The 21,998-nt window shown below is 34.8% G+C and overlaps 1 protein-coding gene and 1 long non-coding RNA gene across 3 annotated transcripts in view; both read left to right on the top strand.

The window, feature by feature from the left end:
- The window catches only part of LOC107025892 (pre-mRNA-processing protein 40A), a 33,200-nt gene extending 13,998 nt beyond the window's left edge, over nucleotides 1–19,202 (top strand). The window contains exons 21-29 of one of the 2 annotated variants that reach the window (XM_015226672.2): nucleotides 105–221; nucleotides 588–686; nucleotides 1,083–1,130; nucleotides 1,214–1,306; nucleotides 9,883–9,990; nucleotides 10,086–10,150; nucleotides 10,259–10,361; nucleotides 18,293–18,703; nucleotides 18,797–19,202. In XM_015226672.2, coding sequence (XP_015082158.1) covers nucleotides 105–221; nucleotides 588–686; nucleotides 1,083–1,130; nucleotides 1,214–1,306; nucleotides 9,883–9,990; nucleotides 10,086–10,150; nucleotides 10,259–10,361; nucleotides 18,293–18,703; nucleotides 18,797–18,928 — 1,176 coding nt within the window. In that variant the 3' untranslated portion in view covers nucleotides 18,929–19,202. The remainder of the gene's footprint in view (nucleotides 1–104; nucleotides 222–587; nucleotides 687–1,082; nucleotides 1,131–1,213; nucleotides 1,307–9,882; nucleotides 9,991–10,085; nucleotides 10,151–10,258; nucleotides 10,362–18,292; nucleotides 18,704–18,796) is intronic. The other variant, XM_027918646.1, reaches the window with a different exon arrangement.
- Nucleotides 10,368–18,208, top strand: LOC114078058. Its single transcript, XR_003579511.1, has 2 exons — nucleotides 10,368–17,949; nucleotides 18,047–18,208. It is a non-coding gene; the product is annotated as an uncharacterized LOC114078058 (long non-coding RNA).
- Nucleotides 19,203–21,998: the final 2,796 nt, after the last annotated feature.

Here is a 21,998-nt window from a genome sequence, read left to right as displayed (position 1 = left end):
GGGGGGGGGGGGGGGCAGATGTTGGAAGAGGGTACCCTCCTTTCTATTTTTCTATGCCTCATTGTGGGTGATCAACTCACTAGGTTTATTTTGTTAATTTTAAGGAGCAACTGAGGCGTGCAGAGCGCAAGAACCGGGATGCATTCCGAAAGATGATAGAGGAGCATATTGCTGCAGGCATGCTTACTGCAAAAACATATTGGCGTGATTATTGTCAGATGGTATTCCACTTCTATACCTTTTGTTGAAGTGTGGCAGATATTTAAAAGCTTAAAGATTTAGAGAGAGAACACACTTTTATTTGTTTAATTATGTCTTCAACACACAAATTCTTTTTGATAGTGCATGGCGGTGAGACTCGAAGCCAGGACCTCCATCTAGTCTGATATCTTATTGAGAAGCTTAAGCTTTTAGAAGGAACACAATTTTATTTATTTATTTAATATGTCTTCCTCAACACCTTTAAAAAATGATAATGAGTTCTTTATTTTATGAAAATTTTAGTCTCTAATATTGTATCATTTCATTATATTTCTTATTTGTTCCACCTTTCTCGCGGATTAACCTGTGGTTGTGCGAATTTGTAGGTTAAGGAGTCTGTGGCTTATCAGGCTGTTGCATCAAATACTTCTGGTTCAACACCAAAGGATTTGTTTGAAGATGTCACTGAAGAGTTGGAAAAACAGGTCCCCACTATTTTTTGCCTTCTTTTAAGATAGGTGATATAACACTATTTTATTTGTAACTGGTAATATGACTGTACCTTTTCAAAATTTGTTGCTGGACTCGTTAGATGTCAGATCCCTCGTCCATATGGAAAAATGGAAGTGGTTACGTGTTTTAGCTGTTTGATGCGTCACTCGATATTGGGTAGATGCATGGCACATTGCTGAGAAAATTGTTATGCCATATGTGGCATTCAGCACTGTGCCATCTGAATTGGGTCTTGCATATATGTGATTTGTTTGTGCTATAATTTTTTTTTTGAGAATTGGTAACTTCGATATATTCCATTTGTGCTATAATTTTAAGTGTGATAGTTGTGCTTTTTCAGTAACTTTGTTTTTTTCTCTATTTAACAGTATCATGAAGACAAGATTCATGTAAAAGATGTAGTTAAGTCAGAAAAGGTAGGTTTGTGTACTGTTATTTACTTTTTCTCACAAATAGCTACTGGTGTATGATTTTCTGTCTGTTTTGTCACTATTTTCAGATCACGATCTCACCAACATGTACATTTGAAGACTTCAAAGTTGCAATTTTGGAGGGAATTGGTTCCCCATCCATTCATGATGTTAATCTACAGGTATTAATTAGTGTGCCCCCCCCCCTAAACCTAGAAAGGAGGTGGACTTTCATTGTTTTTGGTTATCTTATCTCTGTATCTTGATGACTGAAGGCAATTTCCCCTTTTTAGATTAACCATTCAAAACTTGTTATGTTTGGATGTACATTTGCTGTCTTTATTGGAGATAGAGGTTTTAGGACTTGGGTTTTTAATTGTGGAAAGTGCTATTTTTCAAATGACTGAGCTTGGTGTTAGACTTGGAATGTGATTGCTTCTCTAGTATTTTATTTCAGTTTTAGATTATGATGTGGGATTATCATATATTTTGCTGGTGTGTCTGAGCTTTCTAAGCTTTGTCTCGTACTCGTAGGAACCATTTCTGCCTGTTTATAGCTGCAAATTAGTCTCTTATTTTCTTTCCAGATATTTGTTATTTTTGCATCTCAATCTGCAAATCTAAAACAAACTTTTATGTGTCCAAATCACATGGAATATGCATTCCAGCATTCTACGGTGGTTCATAGCATGAAATTCTTATAACCATTTTTCATAACATTAAAATAATGTAATTGATTGGGAAGAAAAAACTTGTACTAGTGGTATAAAATAGTGGAGAATGTACGAATAAATACGATTCTGTACTAAAGACACCCAGTCTTGTATACAAATTGGAATCTCGTCTGTGCACCCAAGGGTGAAGGGGGTTCAAAATTTGAAGAAATAAATACAGGTAAGCAAAAGGAATTCAACATATATTATAAATGCATAGAGAAATTATTTATGCATTCATCCGTACCCTTTGCCCTAGCTCCGCCTGTGGGTGCACTATAAGAGATACAGACAAAGAGACTTTCCTCAAAAAATGTAAAATATCATTTTTTGATCCTTCAAAGGCGCTCCACATGGGTGCTAGTGGATAATATCCCACTTCTTTAGTCTTTTCCTCATTCCTCTAAATGTTCAGTTGAATAGTGTTGCCTTCCTGGTGCGTTGCATCACCTATTGAAGATCAAACTAATAAACCATTTAACGATTTCCCATGCGTGAGATACTACTGACAATGTAAAAAGAGGTGGTTCATGTCTTCACCAAACTCTTCCATAAGACCAATTGGTATATGCAATTTCTCTTCTTCCTTAGTTTTTTTGTTAAATCACTCCACTTGCTGAAAGTCTTAAGAAAGTTGTGTCTAAGTTGGTAGATGCCCAACAGATGACATTCATGAAAGTTAGAGGACTAATGGATGCCATTTTAATAGCAAATGAATGCATGAATGTGAGGAAGATTTCCAATGTCCGTGAAATTCTATGCAAGTTAGATGTAAAAAAGGGTTATGATAACTTAAATTGAGGATTCCTATGGAGGACATGTGAGAGTCTGCAGTTGGATTGTAGACAGACTAATTGGATAAAGTTTTGTTCTGGTACAAATACAATAAAGTTCTCTGTCCTGATAATGGTTCCTCCTTGTCTCCCTTCTTTAGCTAATGATGAAGCAAATCTCTAAAGTCAAAGTAGTCCATGAAGCATCTATTTTTCTGTTCAAGAAATTGCTTATGTAAAGATGGGCTGAGTCCCATGTTAACTAATCGATTATGATAAATTGGATGGCTCACCCTCTGGTTTCTTCTCTTCTAAGAGAGGATTGAGACAAGGCAGCTCCCTATACCCCTTTCTCTTCATTCTGTTCATGAAGGGACTCAGTGATAAGTTGAGAACATCCAAGTATAATGATATGCTTAGGTGATTCAAGGTTAATCCCGGAGACAATCAAGGGCTATCGATTTCTCACCTTCCATATATAGATGATACATTAGTGTTTTGTGATGTAGAGAGTGATCTCAATTGAAATAATTGAGAGATATTTTATTCTGTTTGAAGCCATTATGGGAGTTCACATCAATTGGGGGAAGATTTTTGTTTATCCAGTAAATGAGGTGCCAGGAATCATTATTTTGTCCAACATATAAGGTGGCGGAATAGGAGAGCTGGCTACTAATCTTGGTATGCCCTTGGTGCTAAGAGTAAATCAAAGTTTTGGAATATTGTACTGGTTAAATGTGAAAAGAAACTTGTTAATTGGAAGAGTAGATTGTCTTCAATTAACAGTGTATTAGATGCCATGCCAACTTCTATATGATGTCCTTATTCCCTATGCAGTGAATGTTATCAGGAAACTGGATGCAATTAGAAGGGATTTTCTCTGGAAATTGTGAGACCAAAAATATCTTGACAAGGTATGGGATGGAAGAGCACTGGATTACCAAGGAATTGAAAAATCCAATGGTGTTGGCTTGTGGAGATCCATCAGGAATGGGTGGCCAAACTCTTAATTAGTCCTAAGATCAAATTAGGTAATGGAGGGCAGATCTCATTTTGGGATGATGCATGTGTTGGCCAACTCACTCTGAAATGTTTGTTTCCTGATATCTACTACCTGAACCAACAGAAAAAGGCTACAATTCTAGAGTCAAGGGATAACTTAGACTTCTCAATGACTGGGAGATGGAGAGGTTTACAGATTTCTACAACACTCGTAAACAGTTTAAAGGGATAACTTAGACTTCTCAATGACTGGGAGATGGAGAGGTTTACAGATTTCTACAACACTCGTAAACAGTTTAAAGACTTCTCCACTAATGATGACTGATCTATTCTGGTTAAAAGACGAGCAAGGAAGTTTCTCTGTCAATCTTCATACAAGTGCTTCCACAACACATTCTCAATCAGGGTTTTGGCCTTGGAAGATGATATGGAAATTCAAGATTTCATACAAGGTAGCATGCCTTATATGGTTAGTGGCAGAACAAGCTATCTTAACTCAAGATAAGCTTATGAAAAGGGTTCTGCAAGCTATGCTTTAGATGTTTTTCTTGTGAAGCTGAAGCAGTGACGATAAAATCATCTCTTCTTACACTGTAAAGTGACGAATTAACTTTGGCAGCTTTTGATCACTTTGAGGGAATCAGGTGGATCATGCCAAGGGACATTGGAAGTTTTAGCTTGCTGGAATGGAGATTGTAATCCCATGAGAAATGGAAGATTGTCCCAGCTTAGGGAACTGAGACTGTGATTGATTTTTTCTGAAGGTTGAAAGTTTTTACAGGAACAAGAGATGAACATGATAGATTATGGTGGAGCAGAAGTATCAAAGGAAAATTCAAGGTAAACTTTGCATATAAGATGCTAAATCAAGGTGGACAACAACCTCTTTGGCCTTGGAAGTAGACTTGAAAATCTAAAATCCCTTTCAAGGTGTCATGTTGCTTCTGGCAAGAGAATCAATTTTAACGCATGAAAATCTCAAGAAAAGGAAGTTCCCCATCTGTTCTAGATGCTATTTATGTGGGGAAGAGGTTCAGACAGTCAATCATCCGTGTCTTTAGTACATGATAACATCCCAGTTGTGGATGATTTTCATCAGGCTCAGGGGTTTTGCTTGGGCTATGAGTACTCAGAATTACACATCTTTTTTACAGTTGGGGAAAAGTAGGGGTGGGAGATAGAGATAGATGGAGGATTGTCCGAGCCTGTATTTGGTGAATCTTTTGGAAAGAAAGAAATGTGAGATGTTTTGAGAGCAATTGTGATCTTCAAAAGATCAAACTGAATTTTATCAGGCTTTATTGCTTTTGGTGCAAGCAGAATTCATTATAGATATCCTACGTTCCTGTTAGGATTCAGATTCAGTTCTCTTACTTCTTTGTTAAGCTGTAAATATGGTTTTAGTGCAATAATGAACTAGTTCAATGAATATACACAAATCTTACCTTCTCAAAAGAAGAAAAAAAGGTGGTAGGTTTTGGTCATATGATGACTACTAGTAATAATTACACCTTTGCTGTAGTTCTTTGTTTATAATAGATATGTTTACTGCTCAAAATAACAAAATAAAATAAAAATCACTCCCCGTGCTACTACCAACCAAATGAAGGAGCTCATCAATGTTTTTTACGAGCAACGAGAAAGAGTGACTAGGGACACTATTGCTTTCAGAGAAAAGTGAAATCCTCGCTTCATTGAAGTGAAATAAAAGAATATTAAATCAACATTGCACAAAAGATTTATTAGCTTATTTCTATAATTAAATAAAAGATCAGCAGAATAAGTTGAAACTTTTTTGGGCTTCTCTTTCGGTATGCTAACTTCTGAAAACTGAGAAAGAAGGAAAAACGTTGCAATATTAGTCCATTTATAAGCGGAATTGTTTTTTTTTTTTAATTATTAAAGAAGACCAACAAAGTATTTTGAAACTGAAATATTAGATATGTCCATTTGACTTGTGTGGAAAAAAGGAAAAAAACAAACAAATAAAAGTTATTAACAAACTAAAAACATAAAAGACAGAAAATAAAGTTGAAGCTGCAGAAGCAATGAAACACAGAGGAGAAAATAAAAGAATCCACAACAACAACCAAGAAAAGAAGTCAAGTGAGAACCTTGGTCATATATAAGAAGCAATTGTTTTCTCTTTTTTCTTAATAGGTCCCACCTTTCGTGTTTTTTTCTGAATAGTTTGAAATGAAAATGACATAAATCAATAAAAAGAGTCTAGGTCCTTGGAACATGAGGACACACCAATCTTCAAAGTCTGTAGAATCAATTAGCCATGAGTATGGGAGGTAGGAGTGTTGGACCATATATTCATTGGATAATGTAGGTATAAGTATGCGTTAGTACATGAAACTAAGTATGAGGCAATATGCATAAACATTGGCGTGATAGCATAAATGACTTAAAACGTGTAGGGATGATCATATTGAAACATTTAAAAGCTTTAAAGGAGAAATAAAATGGGAATGAGGAAAACACGGTCAAGTACATTAACATAAAGGACATAAGAAAAGCTTCATAGAAAACATAATCATTTTGTGGGATATTAGCTTTAATCGACAGTAAGACCATAAGAGCTATATCATGGAATCTTGTATATCCCTCATACCGAAAGAAGGGGAAACTACTTGTTACGGTAGATTTCGTACATACCATCATTTACTAAAGTGGATCCACTATCTAGGTCATTTAAGACAATCCTACGGGAGCACATAGTTTGGGACTAGAGGTTGCTACTAGAGACCCTATTTGAATCTCCACCTCAATGCCCTCTCGGTTCTAAGTCTAAATTCTAACGAAATTGATAAAAGTCAAATATCAATTTAACGTAGGGAAAGACAATCATCAATACCAATCCACACATTTCAAGATCAAAGCATATAATAGCTCCTTAAACATAATTCAACATTGATGAGAAAACCTTTCACAATCATGATCATTAAGAAATCCTTTTACAATAGCATTGATACTTTTCTTTCAAAGCATCCCCAAATCATTTATAATCATTTCACAAAAATATGCATATCTTCATCATTTTTCATAAATCATGGATTTATTGGTTCAGCAAAGGATCATAGTTGGAAAACATAATTTAGGCGTGGGTCATATCATGTATTAACATCAATTCATGCATTAGCAGTCTTAATTAAGCATAATCAATCATAATTTGATGAAACCCACATTCATTGAATTGTAACCCTATTTTGATCAGTTGATTTGAGAAATTGAAATAGTTGGGGACCCAGGAGGAAAGGACGCTATGGGGGAGTACACACATACCTTGATCCTTTAAGCCCAAGAAAAATGGAGCATTTGGAGACTTAAATGGAACCCTAACTTCCTTAGACTTCAGGGAATTAAGGAGGCTGAATTTGGTTAAGTTTTGGGAATTTAGGAGAATGAGTTGTGAATGGGTAATTTGGGGGTTTAAAACGTTTATATAGGGCTTAGGGTAGAAGTCAAAACAACTTAGTATTGAATTAAAACAATTAGGAAAAGACCAAAAACCCTTCAAAATAACTACCAGATTCGACCTATGGTTTGGACCTACAATCTGTAGGCCTTTCTACGGACCGTACTGGTCAATCGTAGAAAGATTTGGAAATTATTATTTGGACCAACCTTTGACTGAACCCATGTATGGCTCGTAGGTCTTCCTAAAGTCCATACATGTCAACCGTTGGGGTGGCTCAGTGGTTTGAGCTTGATACTTCCATGTTGGAGGTCTTAAGTTCGAAACCCCCAGCGAAAGCAAGGGATTTGCCTTCTGGGTCGAGCTCGTTGCACAAGGCTTGCCTAGTGCGGGTTACCTCTCCTATGTGATTTGCGAGCTATTGCATTGGAGCGGAGGTTTTACCCTGTGCGCACCAAAAGGGTAGCGGCTGTGGGTTTCTCTTGTCATCAAAAAAAAGAAACCAGTGTTACCTCATAAAATTTTACCAAGTCTAGTAGTGACCTATGAGACCTACTTGTACATAGGTTGACAGAACGTCCTGGTGTATCGTAAAAAGGTTTTTGAGACTTGATTTTAGAATAATTATTTCCTCACTTCCTGCGATCGCTATCTATGCCCCGTAGAAGCTTCTACAATCGTAGATGGGAACCATAGACACAAACCTCAACTCAAAATTAATTTTCTCACTTATCTCCAAGTTTCGAGGTGTTACACTTTCATTTGTACCCTCTTAAAAATCTCTCTATTTTGCACTTGTATATCTCATTCAATCATCTTCAACTTCTTTGCGAGTTAAATGACAAGTTGTTTGTCACTTTTTAGCTGCCACTCTATCCTTGAAGTCAGTTGCTTTCAGCCACACATTCTCAAGCTTGTTAAGGGCTCTCATGTCTCTTCTCCCATTTCATCTAGCATGATTAATGAATGGCCCAAGGTCACAACCCGTAAAAGGGAATTTGTAACAAGTGTTGCTCAGACTCTCCCAAAACGTTGTTAGATTCCTTAAAAGATGCACTACTTTTGGAGAGTATGACACGCACCCATTACTTTTTTTGAAGAGTCCAAGCAATATAGTTTATAACACCTCGAGAACCATCTCCTAGTTGGTGGACAACAAAAATCTACCAAGTTTGATCTCAACTCTATCTCAATGTTTACTCTATCTCAATGTTTACTCTTCTACCTTGGTGCAAGTGAATTTAGCTCATGTTAAAGATAGGTCTATAGGGTAGATGCTTATCAAGAAACTTCGTGAACTACTTCATGATCTTAGACACAGTTTTACATCCTTACCTCTTCTCGTGAAACCTTATAATATTAAAGTGGGCCAAGTATCACCCATGGGATATCCTACTCCATCAAAGCCCTTCCCATTTTCTACTGAAGAACTCAGATTAGATAGACCCCTCCTACATTGATCCTTGTGCACCTCCTAAACCTCACCACCTTGTTCCCATGGTTTCTTAAGTGAGTAGCCAACATAAATTCTCCTTTATCTCTATTTCATCAAGTTTTCTCACATCTAATGAAAGTAGAATTTCCTAGCACTTCCACAAGCCAGGAATAGGTCATATTCTTCCCACCCTAACCCACCCCACCCCACCCCGCACACACACAACTCTATTCATAATGTTTCCTGACATCATATTTTGTAAGCATTTTAAAAAATTCTACTTACTTTTTTAATATAGGCGAATAGTTAAATTAATAACCAAAAAATCTCCCATATAAAAACAATATATCAGGAAGTAAAGAAGCTATAACAGAGTTTGATTCTACTCTATGAACATACCATATTTCCTACACACATTGGAACCTCATAAGTGCCCAAAAAAGAAATTTGAAATACGAGGTTGTTCGTCAAATGTACCCAGTCGATCTATATCTCATAAGGTCTCCTATTTGTTTCTATCCATGGACCACATGATTAGTAGTGAGGCAACATTTCCGGGTCTTCGACTTCACTTCCATCTATGTTTTCAACTGAGCGCCTTCTCACTATTCCTAAAAGGTGCCAGTTATTACCTTACTTAATTGTGTAAACTGGGGAATGTTCAATTAAGGAGGCCCATATGATAAAAGTTTAAGTGGTCCAACAATGCCTCACTAGCATCACTTATTTATAATTGGTATTTGGTGGTATATTACTGTCCTTTATTATTTGTAGTAGGGAATGAGAAGGACTGCAATCCACAGTCCTCTACACTGGCTTTAACTAGGGGACTTGGAGTGGATGAAGTTCATTACCCTGTTGGATGTCTTTGTTCGTGCAGAAATGGTGTAGGGGAGATAGATTAAAGAGGAAGAGAGGAAAATGAGGGAGTGACATGGCATACTACATGAAAAATAAGGGGAAACAAGGATATTTCATGTGATTAATGCCTTGTTTGCTTGGTTGGGATATCCTGAACATGTAGAAAGCTTCCAAGAAATTTTATGTAGGGATTATGCTTATCACAAACGTCTTTTAGTGTCTTAAAGTTGTAGATCTACTTAGACATACTTGTGGGAAACTGAATGCTACCCCATCTATAGTTTTGCTCTGGCATACATGTATGATGTCTCATTTGTGGACTAGAATATACAACTACTTGTACAATTGCTTCAACTTTTAAAACAATAGCACTTCTATATGAGGCAGACTATTTTATTGGAGCCCATTTGCCTGTGAGTTTCTCTCAGTTGAATAATTTAATTTTTCCTTAAAAAATGAGGCTTGTTGTTGCGTTTGTCTACTGATGTTTACGAGGTGAAGGACTTTGCTGTTGTTATGTTGTTTGCCAAATGTCTTTGTTGCTTGATTGTAGCTTATTTTTGAGGATCTAGTTGAGAGAGCAAAGGAAAAGGAAGAGAAAGAAGCTAAAAAGCGTCAAAGGCTTGCAAAAGATTTTACCGACAAGCTCAGTTCCATTAAGGCATGTTAAATATTGTGGAAAACTTTATTGAGTTGTCCTATTTTCCTACTTCACCTGTGTATTTGTTGCTCACTTTGTGATTTGGGACCTTCTAGGAAATAACTGATTCCTCTAGTTGGGAGGAGAGCAAAGAACTTGTGGAGGATAGTTCAGAGTTCAGGTGACTTCTTTTTTCACGTTTTAGTTGCTTTATTATTATCTATTAGAACTCCACTTTTGGTTTCAGCATATGGATCATAATACCTTCTGTTAATTTCACTACTTCCAGAGCTATTGGTGAAGAGACAATCTCAAGGGCAGTCTTTGAGGAATATGTTGCATGGTTGCAGGAAAAAGCAAAAGAAAAGGAACGCAAACGTGAGGAGGAAAAAGTAAGCACCAACAACATACCCAATGTAGTTTCACAAGGTGGGGTCTGGGGAGGGTAGAGTGAGGGTAGAGTGTACGGAGACCTACCTTTACCTCAGACGTAGAGTGGTGGTTTTTGATTGACCCTCAGTTCAAGATAAAAATAGTCTAGAAAAAGAAGTAATAGAAATTAGGAAACAACAAACGGTAATAAAACAACAAATATTAGTAAAACAATACTACAACAAAATAATACTACAATTGAACTACACAAAACAAAAAATAATAATAGAAACCAAAAAACAAGAAACAAGTGTAATACTATGATTACTAGAATGGACAGAAAATGAAGACACTCCTACCCTAATCCGTGTCTTCCACATCTTCCTATCTAAGGTCACATGTTCTAACCACCTTTAATCTCTACCTCTACCCTCCTTAAATCCATCCATAGCTAACCTCTCACACCTTTGCATTGAGTAACCGTGCATCTCCTCCTCGCATGCCAAAACCGTCCCAATCTTGCTTCCTGCATCTTGTTTTCCACCAAAGTCACTCCTACCTTGTATCAGATATTGTTATCTTTAATCCTGCCTTTTCTAGTATGCCCACGCATACCATCAACATCCTCATCATCACCACTTTCATTTTCTAAACGTGAGAGTTCTATATTGACCAATAGTCCGCTTCATACAACAAAGTAGGTCTAACCACCACTTTGCAGAACTTGCATTCAAGTTTTGGTGACACCTTCTTATCACACAAAATTCCAAATGCGAGCCTTTATTTCATCCAACCTTGTTCTAATGCACTGATTGACATCCTCGTCAATCTCTCCATTTCCTTGGATAATAGACCCTAGTTGCTTGAAATTTTCTCTATTTTGAATGACCCATGTCAAGCCTCACTTCCACATCAACCTCACGCACGTCACTAAACTTGCACTCCAAGTATTTTGTCTTAGTCATTCTCAACCTAAAATCCTTGGGGGATATTTGGTAGTAGTAGCGCTTGCATTAGTAATGCTTGTAATGACATTATTTCTTATACACGGTTTGGTTTGATGTATTAGAAATAGCAAGCGTTGCATAACTTCTATAAAAAGATGTTTGTTTACAAAAATATCCTCCACTTTTTAGCTTTGGGAAATGTGAATTGTTTTGAGAGGAATTTGAGGGGTAATTATGTCATTAATCAATCTAATGCATGTGTTGAAACCCTTTGTATTACTAATACATGAAAGTCAATGGTATTAGTGATACTTACCTCAATACACAACAGAGAATGTAACTAGTGCAAGTTTTACTTAGGCTAAAAAAGTGTACCAAACAAGTTACTAATAATTCACAAAGCTAATGCATCAATTATTTTTTCTTGTATACTCTATCAAATGACCCCTTAGACTCTACGATCATTCTCCAATTCTCTAGTTTAGCGTTAACTCCGTCGTGAGTTTCGTCAATCAATTTATTAGATATTTGATTGGTAGTATCATATAGGTTAAGTATTATGTAATATTAATTACAAATCTCATTGTTGATTAAAGCATTTTTAAAATAATTCCATCCATGAATATGAAATAAAATATTCTTTTTTTTGTCAGTTTTAGCATTCAATCTACGTCTCCACTGTTGGTGCATATTCTCGAGGGGCACTTTGGACTTGACAGATGGCACAATCATGATTGTTGTTTATGTAGCTCATATTCACAATATTAATTATAACAAAAAGAGAATACTAATAACTTATTCTTTTTTGATGAAGTAAGAGTTGTATTAGAAACAAAGCATCCAGCGGGATGGAAGAAATACAAATAACTAAAATCTCTCTGCGTCATTAGTGAATATACATGGGAAAATTGCAATCTAGGAGTGCATGTGGAATAGAAGAAATTGGTGTTGCAAATGTCACCTTGGAGAGAGTAATCCATTCTATAGAAAATAAATAATGAGGAAGTTGGAGATCATGAGTAGCAGGATAACTGTTTGAATCAATTGTGAGTGCAAATCTAGTTGGTAGGAGAAACAGACAATAAAGTGGGAGCTTGATACAAAAGGTGTCAAGTATAAAGCAAAATCCATGATGAAGAACAATGTACATTGTAATTAATATGACTTCCAAGAAAATATCTCGAGGGCGTAGGACTTCATACTTTGGAGGGTTTTCTTCTTTGGGCATGAGATTTCATTTTTGGGTGTTGTACACTTCCCAATATGGTTAGTAAATTGTTTCACTTATCCCCCACAAAAAGGAAAGGGAAGATAACAAATATTAGAGTGTAATGTGCCCAAAGTCTCCTTGTAAAACCCTTTAACTCATAATACCAAATAACATTTAGAAAGACTCTTGATTCACAACATGATTTGGAAACTTATACATCCTAAGTACAATATCCATTCCTTTTTCGTTTGCATCAAAGCAATATTCACTTTTACTAAAAGTATTAGCACATATTTTGCAACTCAGGCAACAATAATAAAGGCATACTTTTACTAATTTTATCAAAGGCTTTTTTTTTCTTAATATATTGTTCGGAAACAGAAATTTTAGCATATGACACTGTGTGCTCTGAAGGATATTAAATCGTTTAAGTTTGTAACTTCGCCCTTAATTATCTAACAAAGTCCAACTATGGTGTTCAATTTGCATTTGAGCGAGTACCTTGAACAAAAACTGCTCGTAACAAGATCTATTTCAAGCTTTTTTTTTTGGTTAAATGGTGAGGAAATTTGAAACTGTTTTTATATTTAGTTACTTGTTTATGTATTGTAAGCCACATATATGTAATATTGTAATTTTACAATGTAGTATTAAGATGTTTTGGCATCTGGCCTCCTTAGATTAGATATTCCTTCCCTTAATAGCTTTTAAAGACCATAATGGATTAAGCTTTAACTCTATAATTTCTCCATCAGGGTATTAATCAGTGCTTTGGGAAGCGAGAAGCGTGATTAAAAGAAAATAGATAGTCAATAATACTCATAAGTTATGACATATAAAGCAAAAAATCAAAAACATAATTACATACTACAAGCAAAAATAAGTGTCAAAAAATAAAATACAGAGCAGTATGATCACAGTCAGTGTACAGAAATAAAAACAAAAAAGAGCAACAAAAGAATTGAAAAAAACAGAGTAGGCAGTAATATTAACAAAAAGAATAGGTCAGTATTGAGAAAAAAAACAGTAGCAGATTACAGAAGCTTCTAGAGAAGAGAAAAAGAAAAAACTAGCAGCAGCTTGGCAGCAACCAACCAAAAATAGAAAAAAAAACGTAGAAGAGTTTGAAGAAGAGACGCAGTCGCACTTCTTGGTCGTGAAGAAGAGACGCAGTTGTGAAAGATGAGTGTAGTCGTATCTTTCCAAAATTAATAAAAAAACTTTTTTTCTTTTTTATAAAAAGCGCACTTTATTGCGTTTTTGCCTTTCTGGTGCTTCTCGCTTTTACATTAGAAGCGGGCGCCTTTTCCGAATCGCCTCACCTCAGGAACTAGAAGCATAGGAGCATTGCCTCACCACGAAGCGCGCTTTTCTGCGCTTTTTACAACACTGGTATCAATTAAGTGGAGTAGTTATTTAAAAAAAGTTTAATTAGTATAGAGCTGTGCATATTTTCTTGGCCTATTCCATGGTGCAATTTATGAGTACGAAAGAAGTTGAAAGTTAGTTCAACCTTTATTAGTTTGTGGAATAACATAACAAATTTGGAGAAAAGAACCATACATCAAAATTAGATAATATTCATAAGAAGTGAACTAATTAGACTATTAAGGCAGCACGTCAACATGTTCATAAACTGTATTTACCAAAAAAAATAGAATAATGTCAACTTGTTTATAAACTGACTATTTCGTTTTTGGAATAAGGATCAAGTTGACTACATCTATCCTCTAAATGCTATTATTGAAGGATATTAACAGTCTATTGTGTTTCCCCTAAAACTTTTAGATGGAAAATTCATGTTGTGTGATATAGTTTAATCCAAATATTTGATTTTAACACATTAATGCTATGAGAGTTGAATTATTTTTAAGGTTAATTTAGTGGGATATTATTTGGTTGTAAAATATTGTTCAGACACTGGCTGTCTTATAACTTTCCCCAATTCTTTTTTGGTTACCTCGATGGCACATTCTTATCACAAAGTACCCTAGAGGCGTGCCTCTATTTTATCCACCCTGCACTGATATAGTGTGGGACATCATCATCAATAACCCCATCTCCTTGGATTATGGACCCAAGGCATTTGAAACTCTCTCTTAGGTATATTTGTGTATCGATCCTCACTTGTCTTTCCGCCTCATGAGTCACTGAACTTGCATTTTACGTACTTCTTTAGTTCTGCTTATCCTAAAATCATTGGACACTAGCGTCTGTCTCTAAACTTTCAGCTTATCGTTAACTACACCATGCATCTCATCAATCGTTAGTATGTCATCTGGGAATTACTTACCACGACACCTCTCTTTGAATATGTCATGTCAATAAGTCGACCATTAAGGCTTAAGGCAACACCTTTTGTGCAACTTCATCACGATAGGATTGTGTTCTGCGTCACATCCCATTGTTCTAATATGAATTTTAATTCCATCATACATGCCCTTATTTGCCCTAATATATGCCACTGGTATACCTCTAGATTTCAAACATCAACAAAGGACCACCCTAGGGACTATCATCTGCTTTTTCTAGATCAATGAACACCAGGTGTAAGTATCTCTTCTTGTCCCTATACAACTCCAACAATCTCCTTATCGCCTGGCATGAATCCAATTGGTTCTTGGAGACAGGCATATCCCTCCTCATTCTCAACTCTATCACCCTCTCCAATGGCTTAATAACTTGATACCCTGTAGTGGTTGTAGTTCTGAATTTCACCCTTGTTCTTAAACAATGGAATTATTGTGCACGACCACCATTCTTCTGGCTTTTGGTTTTCCCAAATAAGGCTCTCTAGGGTAGAAGATGCAGTAGAAGGGGAGCCACTGAGAAGTTTCAATAGACTTAGGTACCTTTCTAATTTCCAATCATTTAAGTTCCTTCTGAAGGTGATAAGCCTGTTGTGATCTTGCTTGAAATTAGAACTCAGAAACGAGAGCATCTTTTACGGGAGGTAATGCTGATAAGGCCTGGGTAGATATCTTTGATAGGAGTGTTGTTGTACCATCTATCATGCCAAAGTCTAGCCTTTCTGTTCCCCATTTTTATTGAGGAGTTCAACATGAAGAAATCTCACCATGCCCGAATGTGTTTCCAGATGCGGTAAAGAGAACTACATTCACAATTGAACCTCCATATCCTGCCCCTCCGAGTTTCCCGCATTTGATAACCAAGTCCCATTTGACCAAGTTAAAAGTTCTCTTTACGGTTGCCCTACCAGAGGAAGTTTTTACGAAGTTTGTCCAACTCTTTAGACACTTTGCAGGAAGGGAATAAGCCATAGTGTACGTGGTTTGAGAATTTCACACACTATTGATAAGCACCACTCTTCCGCCCAAGGAGATATGATCATTTTCCAGTTTGACAACTTCTCATATTTCTCTGAGTGTTTCCCCAAATGGAAATAGAATTTGATTTAGCTCTGAGAAACTAAAATTCATCATTTATCTTTTAACTAAGTTAACAAAATATTGATTTCAATAATTATTACAAGTTAAAATAAATTTATAATTTTACACTTCTTAACTTTTTTGATGACTACACTTCTTAATCAATATAATGTAATTAAACTTTTTATTGACATCATTACTTAAGACTACTTTATGGTTGTAAGAAATGTCGTAAATTTAAGAATTCAAAAGTCAACAAATTTAAATATTGTACAGTTCTTTTTGAATATATTGTTGCTTTATTTTTATTTTTTTATTTTGCCTGCAAATTCTATTTAATGTTCAATATTAAGTTAACGTCATCTAAATTGAGTTCTAATTTAGACTAATAATGTATATAGATCAATCACACTTGAATGAAATTACCAATTCAAACAAGTTTATATTTTCTTAATCAACTAGTTTAGTTATAAATTATTTTTTTTCTAATGGTGAAGCATACGCAAAACGAAATATCAAAGAGCTGACTCGGGATCGAATCGTTTCGAGCTCGAGATTATACTTTAGCTAAGCTAGGTTGACCGCTACTTGAAATTTCTAAAAGGCTGGTTGAGCTCAATTCAGTTGGTTCATGTTTTTCATTTTGATACCTTAACTAAGGCAATACCTATTGAGCACCTTGCTCTAATGTGGCTAGAGGTGGCAAACGGGTGTGTTGGGCTAAATTTGGGCGGGTTAAAATTAAATTGGTCTGAGTACATAAATGAGCGAGTTATTGACCTGCCCAAAAGCTGCTTGGGCTGAAATGCGGGTTATAACCCAACCCACCCAATTCTTGTTAAGGTCTTAATTGCTTTGTTTGTTCTTTTATTAATTTTTAGTACTTAGTACTTATTTTTCTTTCTTATGACTATAAATAGCATATCAAATTAAAAAAAATGCCTTTTCAAAAATATTTTGTCAAGACTCACGAGTCAATTTGGGCTACATATCAACCCAATTCTTAATGGGCTGAAATGGGTGGTTTTTGACTGATGTGGCACAAGGTGCTGACTCTCACCCAAAGATGAGCGCCTAAATGCTTAACTATAATTTCTTTTCATTTTTTTAAACTCCTTTCTCCTTATGGATCTGCTGCAACCACCACCTCCTCCACTATTTTTTTCAGATTCGATCATCCACGATCTCCCCTCCTCTTTCTTCATAGACAGTTGCCACCACCTTCTTCTTCCCCCCTTAAAATCTGGTGACGGCATGACCACTCTCTTCCTGTCCATTTAGTCTGCCTCTGCACAAATATTTCGGTCATTAATGTGGACCACTAGAATGAGGTCGCCAGAAAAAGTGGATACACACTGATGCCACCGGTATATTCATGTCCGCAATTCCTTCAGCAAAGAACATGAAGAAGTAGTGGAATGCAACATCTTTGAATTCCTTAACAAATTATGAATCCAACTTAGAACAATTTCCCAAAATGATAAGGAGAAGAGATGTGAATTGGAAGAAAACAGAAGACAAATAAGGGGTGAACACAAATTAGGAAGTCACAATGAAATTAAGGGGCTTTTAATGTCTCTGGCTGAAATGGTCACTGTTTCGGTATCTTCAACTGATTTCAGAAACTGGAGAAGTTGTTGAGAGAGCCTTGGAGGGAGAGCCTAGGAGTTTTTCGTTAAAGAAAGAGGAGACTAAACGAAAAATTGCAGTGAGGTGCTTGTTGGAGAAGGTGATTCTCCGGCAAGCATTAGGGAAATGTTAACCCACAGAATTCTTCCCCAACATCAGTCTGTGAGCTTTAGCTCTTTCTCGTTGAAGAAAGATTAGAGGAAAAGAGAGTTCCAGTGAGGTGCTCATTGTAGAAGGTGATACTCCAACAAGTGTTAGGGAAATGTGGACTTGCCCGATTCTTCTGCAATTCCTAATATGCCCACCCTCAATATGCAGCCACTTTAGTTCTAAATTGTGGCAAATAATATAATCAATTTCATTGGGTTGATGTTTGTCCTTTCGGCATGAAGGATTTGATCGCAGGACGTCTACCATGAAACACCCAAAGGAGGTCTCGTTGATGTCTCTGTCTCCTTTTTCTTTTTTATACTTCTGTTACTGACATGTATATTTTTGTTTTTTATAATTGATTTGATTTGTCACGGCAGAAGAGAGTGTGCTCACACACATCTACTGGATTGGGACTGCTGATTTTGTGTTTAATAGGCACAATTTTTGTCAGGCTTGAGTGTTCAATTGAAACTTTTCTTAGTGGAAGTTTCAAAATGATAATTGGAGCCAACCTTAAGGGTTTATTTATGCATTTGGTCTAGATTCTATAATTAACATACTCCGGAACAGCTATTAGATTCCATGTCATATCAGTTCATTATTTAGATTGTGCTACTTTGCAGGTCAAAAAAGAGAAAGAAAAAGATGAGAAAGAGAAGAGGAAGGATAAGGAGAGAAGGGAGAAAGAAAAAGAGAAGGAAAAAGAGCGTGAGAAGGAGAAAGAAAGGGGAAAAGAACGATCAAGAAAAGATGAGCCAGATAGCGTGATTATGGATGTAACAGAAAGCTTTGAGCACAAAGAAGAGAGAAAGAGAGAAAAAGACAGAGAAAGGAAACATCGGAAGCGACACCATAGCTCTAACGACGAGCTGACTTCTGACAAGGATGAGAAAGAGGAATCTGAAAGAGACAAAGAAAGGAAGCACCGTAAGCGTCACCAGAGCTCTAATGATGAGGTGGCATCCGACAGGGATGAGAGAGAGGACTTAAGAAAGTCCCACCGACATAGCAGTGATCGTAAAAAGTCGAAGAAGGTTCTATTATCTCCATTTAAAGTTAGTCCTCTGTTGTTATTGTACTCTTTGACAGTCTGCAATATTGATATTCTTTTTCTGCTTTCATGACAGCATGCACATTCACCTGAATCTGATGGTGAAAGTCGGCATAAAAGACACAGAAGAGATAGGGATGGATCACGTCGAAATGGTGGGCATGAAGAGCTAGAAGATGGTGAGCTTGGTGAAGATGGAGAGAGTTGAGTAGTTCATACAGTTTTACTAGCATATATTAGGGGAATGCCGACTCCTGCATTCTGACATCTCATAATGTTTTGATAAGTATTTTACCGACAATGTCTGTGTATCTAAAAAGACTTATTAGAACTGCTGTAGCACTTAGAAGTTGCAATTGGAATCTGAAACTATTGATGTGCTCCAAATTTGGCAATCTCCCCTATACTTGTATTGTCAGCTGCGAATTTCATCTTGAAAAAATAGGAATTTAAAGATAAGGGTGTTACTGGTTTGAGGTTGATGTGTTAAGTTGTGAAGAGCTTCCCGTGCACTTGTACTTGCCTCTGGACAGTTTCATGTGTTGAGTTGTGTAGAGCGCTGTTAAGAGTTCATCATTGATTTAGGTTGTGTTTGCAGTTATTTGATCAGCGTTTGAGTTCAGTGTTAGCTTACATTTGAATCTCTCGTAAAAAAGACTAGTGAGCTGGGATATTTCATATTAATGTTACATACCCTTTGCTACACAGTTCAGAGTACAATCTCCACTAAGGTTTCACATACCCTTTGCTACACAGTTCAGAGTGCAATCTGCATTAAGGTTTCACATACCCTTTGCTACACAGTTCAGAGTGCAATCTCCATTAAGGTTTCTATACTTCATTGCTGGATACGTTTCATTTCCAAGTCATTATACATGGAAAAGGTGTTCCAGCCACTTACAATTGAAAAGTTTTTGTTAGGTCATACTACCTCCATCTACTATTGATTGTTATGGTATCTATGTCTAGAGTCAAATTTTAAGAACTTTGACTAACATTTTAAGATATATATTTTCATCATATTAGTATGCAAAAAATTGCAATTTGTAGTATTTTTCATATAATTTTTGAATGTATAATTTTTTGTTTAAAATATCGAATTTAATATAATCTAATTTAACTTTGAAAATTAGTCAAATTAATTTTCGTAAAATGCAACATGACAAATAAAGTGGACGGAGGGAGTAGTCCCTACCGTTGTTTGATTGGGAATATAAGTTATGACGAGATTAGCTATGATGCGATAAATTATGTTGGAATTAGTTAAGAGATAAGATAAATTGTACTGAGATTATTTTTTTTATCGAATGTTTGATTTGTTACATTCAAAATAACTTGTATTGCATTAATTTTAAGAACAAGTTTGTTTACAAAAATCTTTTATTTAACTTTCTAATATTTTCTTTGCAGATTTTATTTAACTTAAATTTTTTTTGTGTGCATTTTCATGATGGTACTACATGTAGTTTAAACATTTTTTTTTCTTGTTTAGCTTAAATATAAAATTTTCATCTTTAAATTTATCAAGTAAAAGAGGATTTATGAGAAATCAATATATAAATAAACAAAAAAATAAAACAAATTAATTCATAAACAAAACTTAATTTAAACAGTGTAATTTTTTAATAAAAAAAATATGAAGAATTATTGTAAAATTATAGAGTAGTGAAAGTTATGATTGTTTTTATATATGTTATTAAAAATCATATATTATTATAAGTAGGAAGCACCAAAGTAAAAAGTTAAATTATCATTTTGTCCTTTTATTAAATTAAAATTAAATTTATCATTTAATTAAATACAGAAATTTTAATTACATAACGGCAGAATTTATGTCCTTTAGCCCTTTAATAATTAAATTTTATTTTTCTTGATAAATGAGTACATTAATATTGTTTTTAATCTTAATCATTATTCTCATAAGGGAAGAATTTGAAAAGTTATGATAAATAAAAATATTGTATCCATCATCATTCATATTATCCATATATTATATTATTATTATTTTATTTTTTATTATTATATCATCATATCATATTATATAATTGTTATTATATTTTATATTATAAGTGTGAATATGCTTTGTCTAAAGCTGGATTAAGAAAAGACCCTACAATTTTTTAATTATCATTATAATATTATTATAAATAATAATTAGTTGTTATGCTATAAGTGTGAAACTCTTAAAGTTGAATGACTTTTTAACTCTTCAAGGAATCACCATTAAATTTGAAAAACTTTTTAATTTTACAAGAAATCACCATTAAAGTTGAATGACTTTTGAACTCTTCAAGAAATCACTATAAAGAAGTCTCGTACACTTTGTCTTCTAATGACAATATTGTACATTTGAATTTGTTTTAGAGAGCACAAAACTCTTATCATACTATGTTTTTTCAAGTCTTTCTTTACATTTACATTTTTCATTTTTTGCTATCATTCAAATTATGTTCTTAAATTGATATCTAAATGTTTGATTTCTCATATGAAAATACACTGCTAAAATTTTGTTTTATGAAGTTATGATGTAATCTTTTTCTCATGTATAAATCAGAGGTGATTCTTTTGCAGACTATTGAATAGAACTTTTAGTAGAAATTGCGCCAATACAAATGAGGTATGTAACATGTCTCTCCAACAGTTTTACATTTTTTTGCATGATTACTATTTAATAAATGTGACATACATACCATTATTGTATTTTTAATTAGATTTTAATAACTTAATGCATGTGTATTTTACAAAGTAGAGCCTCTTTGATAAATTTAGTTTGAAACAATGACTTATTGAAATTTATTTTTCTTCAATCTCCTAGCTTTCGAGGTAAAAATGATAACTAATGCTTCTTCCTCAATAACATAGAGCAGAAGAAATCGAGAAAATCTTTGAAGAAGACATATTCTAACAAATGATGTAATTTAATTTAATATGAAGGAGTACTTAAAAGTCAAATATGAATAATAAAGTAAGAGAAAAAAGGATAAAAAAAATTAAAATATGATAAAAAGTATGAAAAATAACCATGAACAAATAATTGGAATTTTTTGTCATGCTACAATGAAGAATAAACACACTATGTCATTTGAATGTAATATGGAGACAACATATATACTTGTTACAAGTACATATGGTAATTCAAACTTTGGTACAAATTGAGAAGGTGTCTTGTGTGTGTATCTTTCTTAGAAAAGTAACAAACTAATATAATGTAAGTTTCGACCTAATAATATAAAAAGGTAAATTATCTATCACATTAAATTTTGTTCTCCAAATTTGAC

This window comes from Solanum pennellii, chromosome 7 (assembly GCF_001406875.1).
Source record: "Solanum pennellii chromosome 7, SPENNV200".
NCBI classification, from domain to species: Eukaryota; Viridiplantae; Streptophyta; class Magnoliopsida; order Solanales; family Solanaceae; genus Solanum; species Solanum pennellii.
Note: the sequence above shows the minus strand (reverse complement) of the source record. Positions and strands in the feature narration are given on the sequence as shown.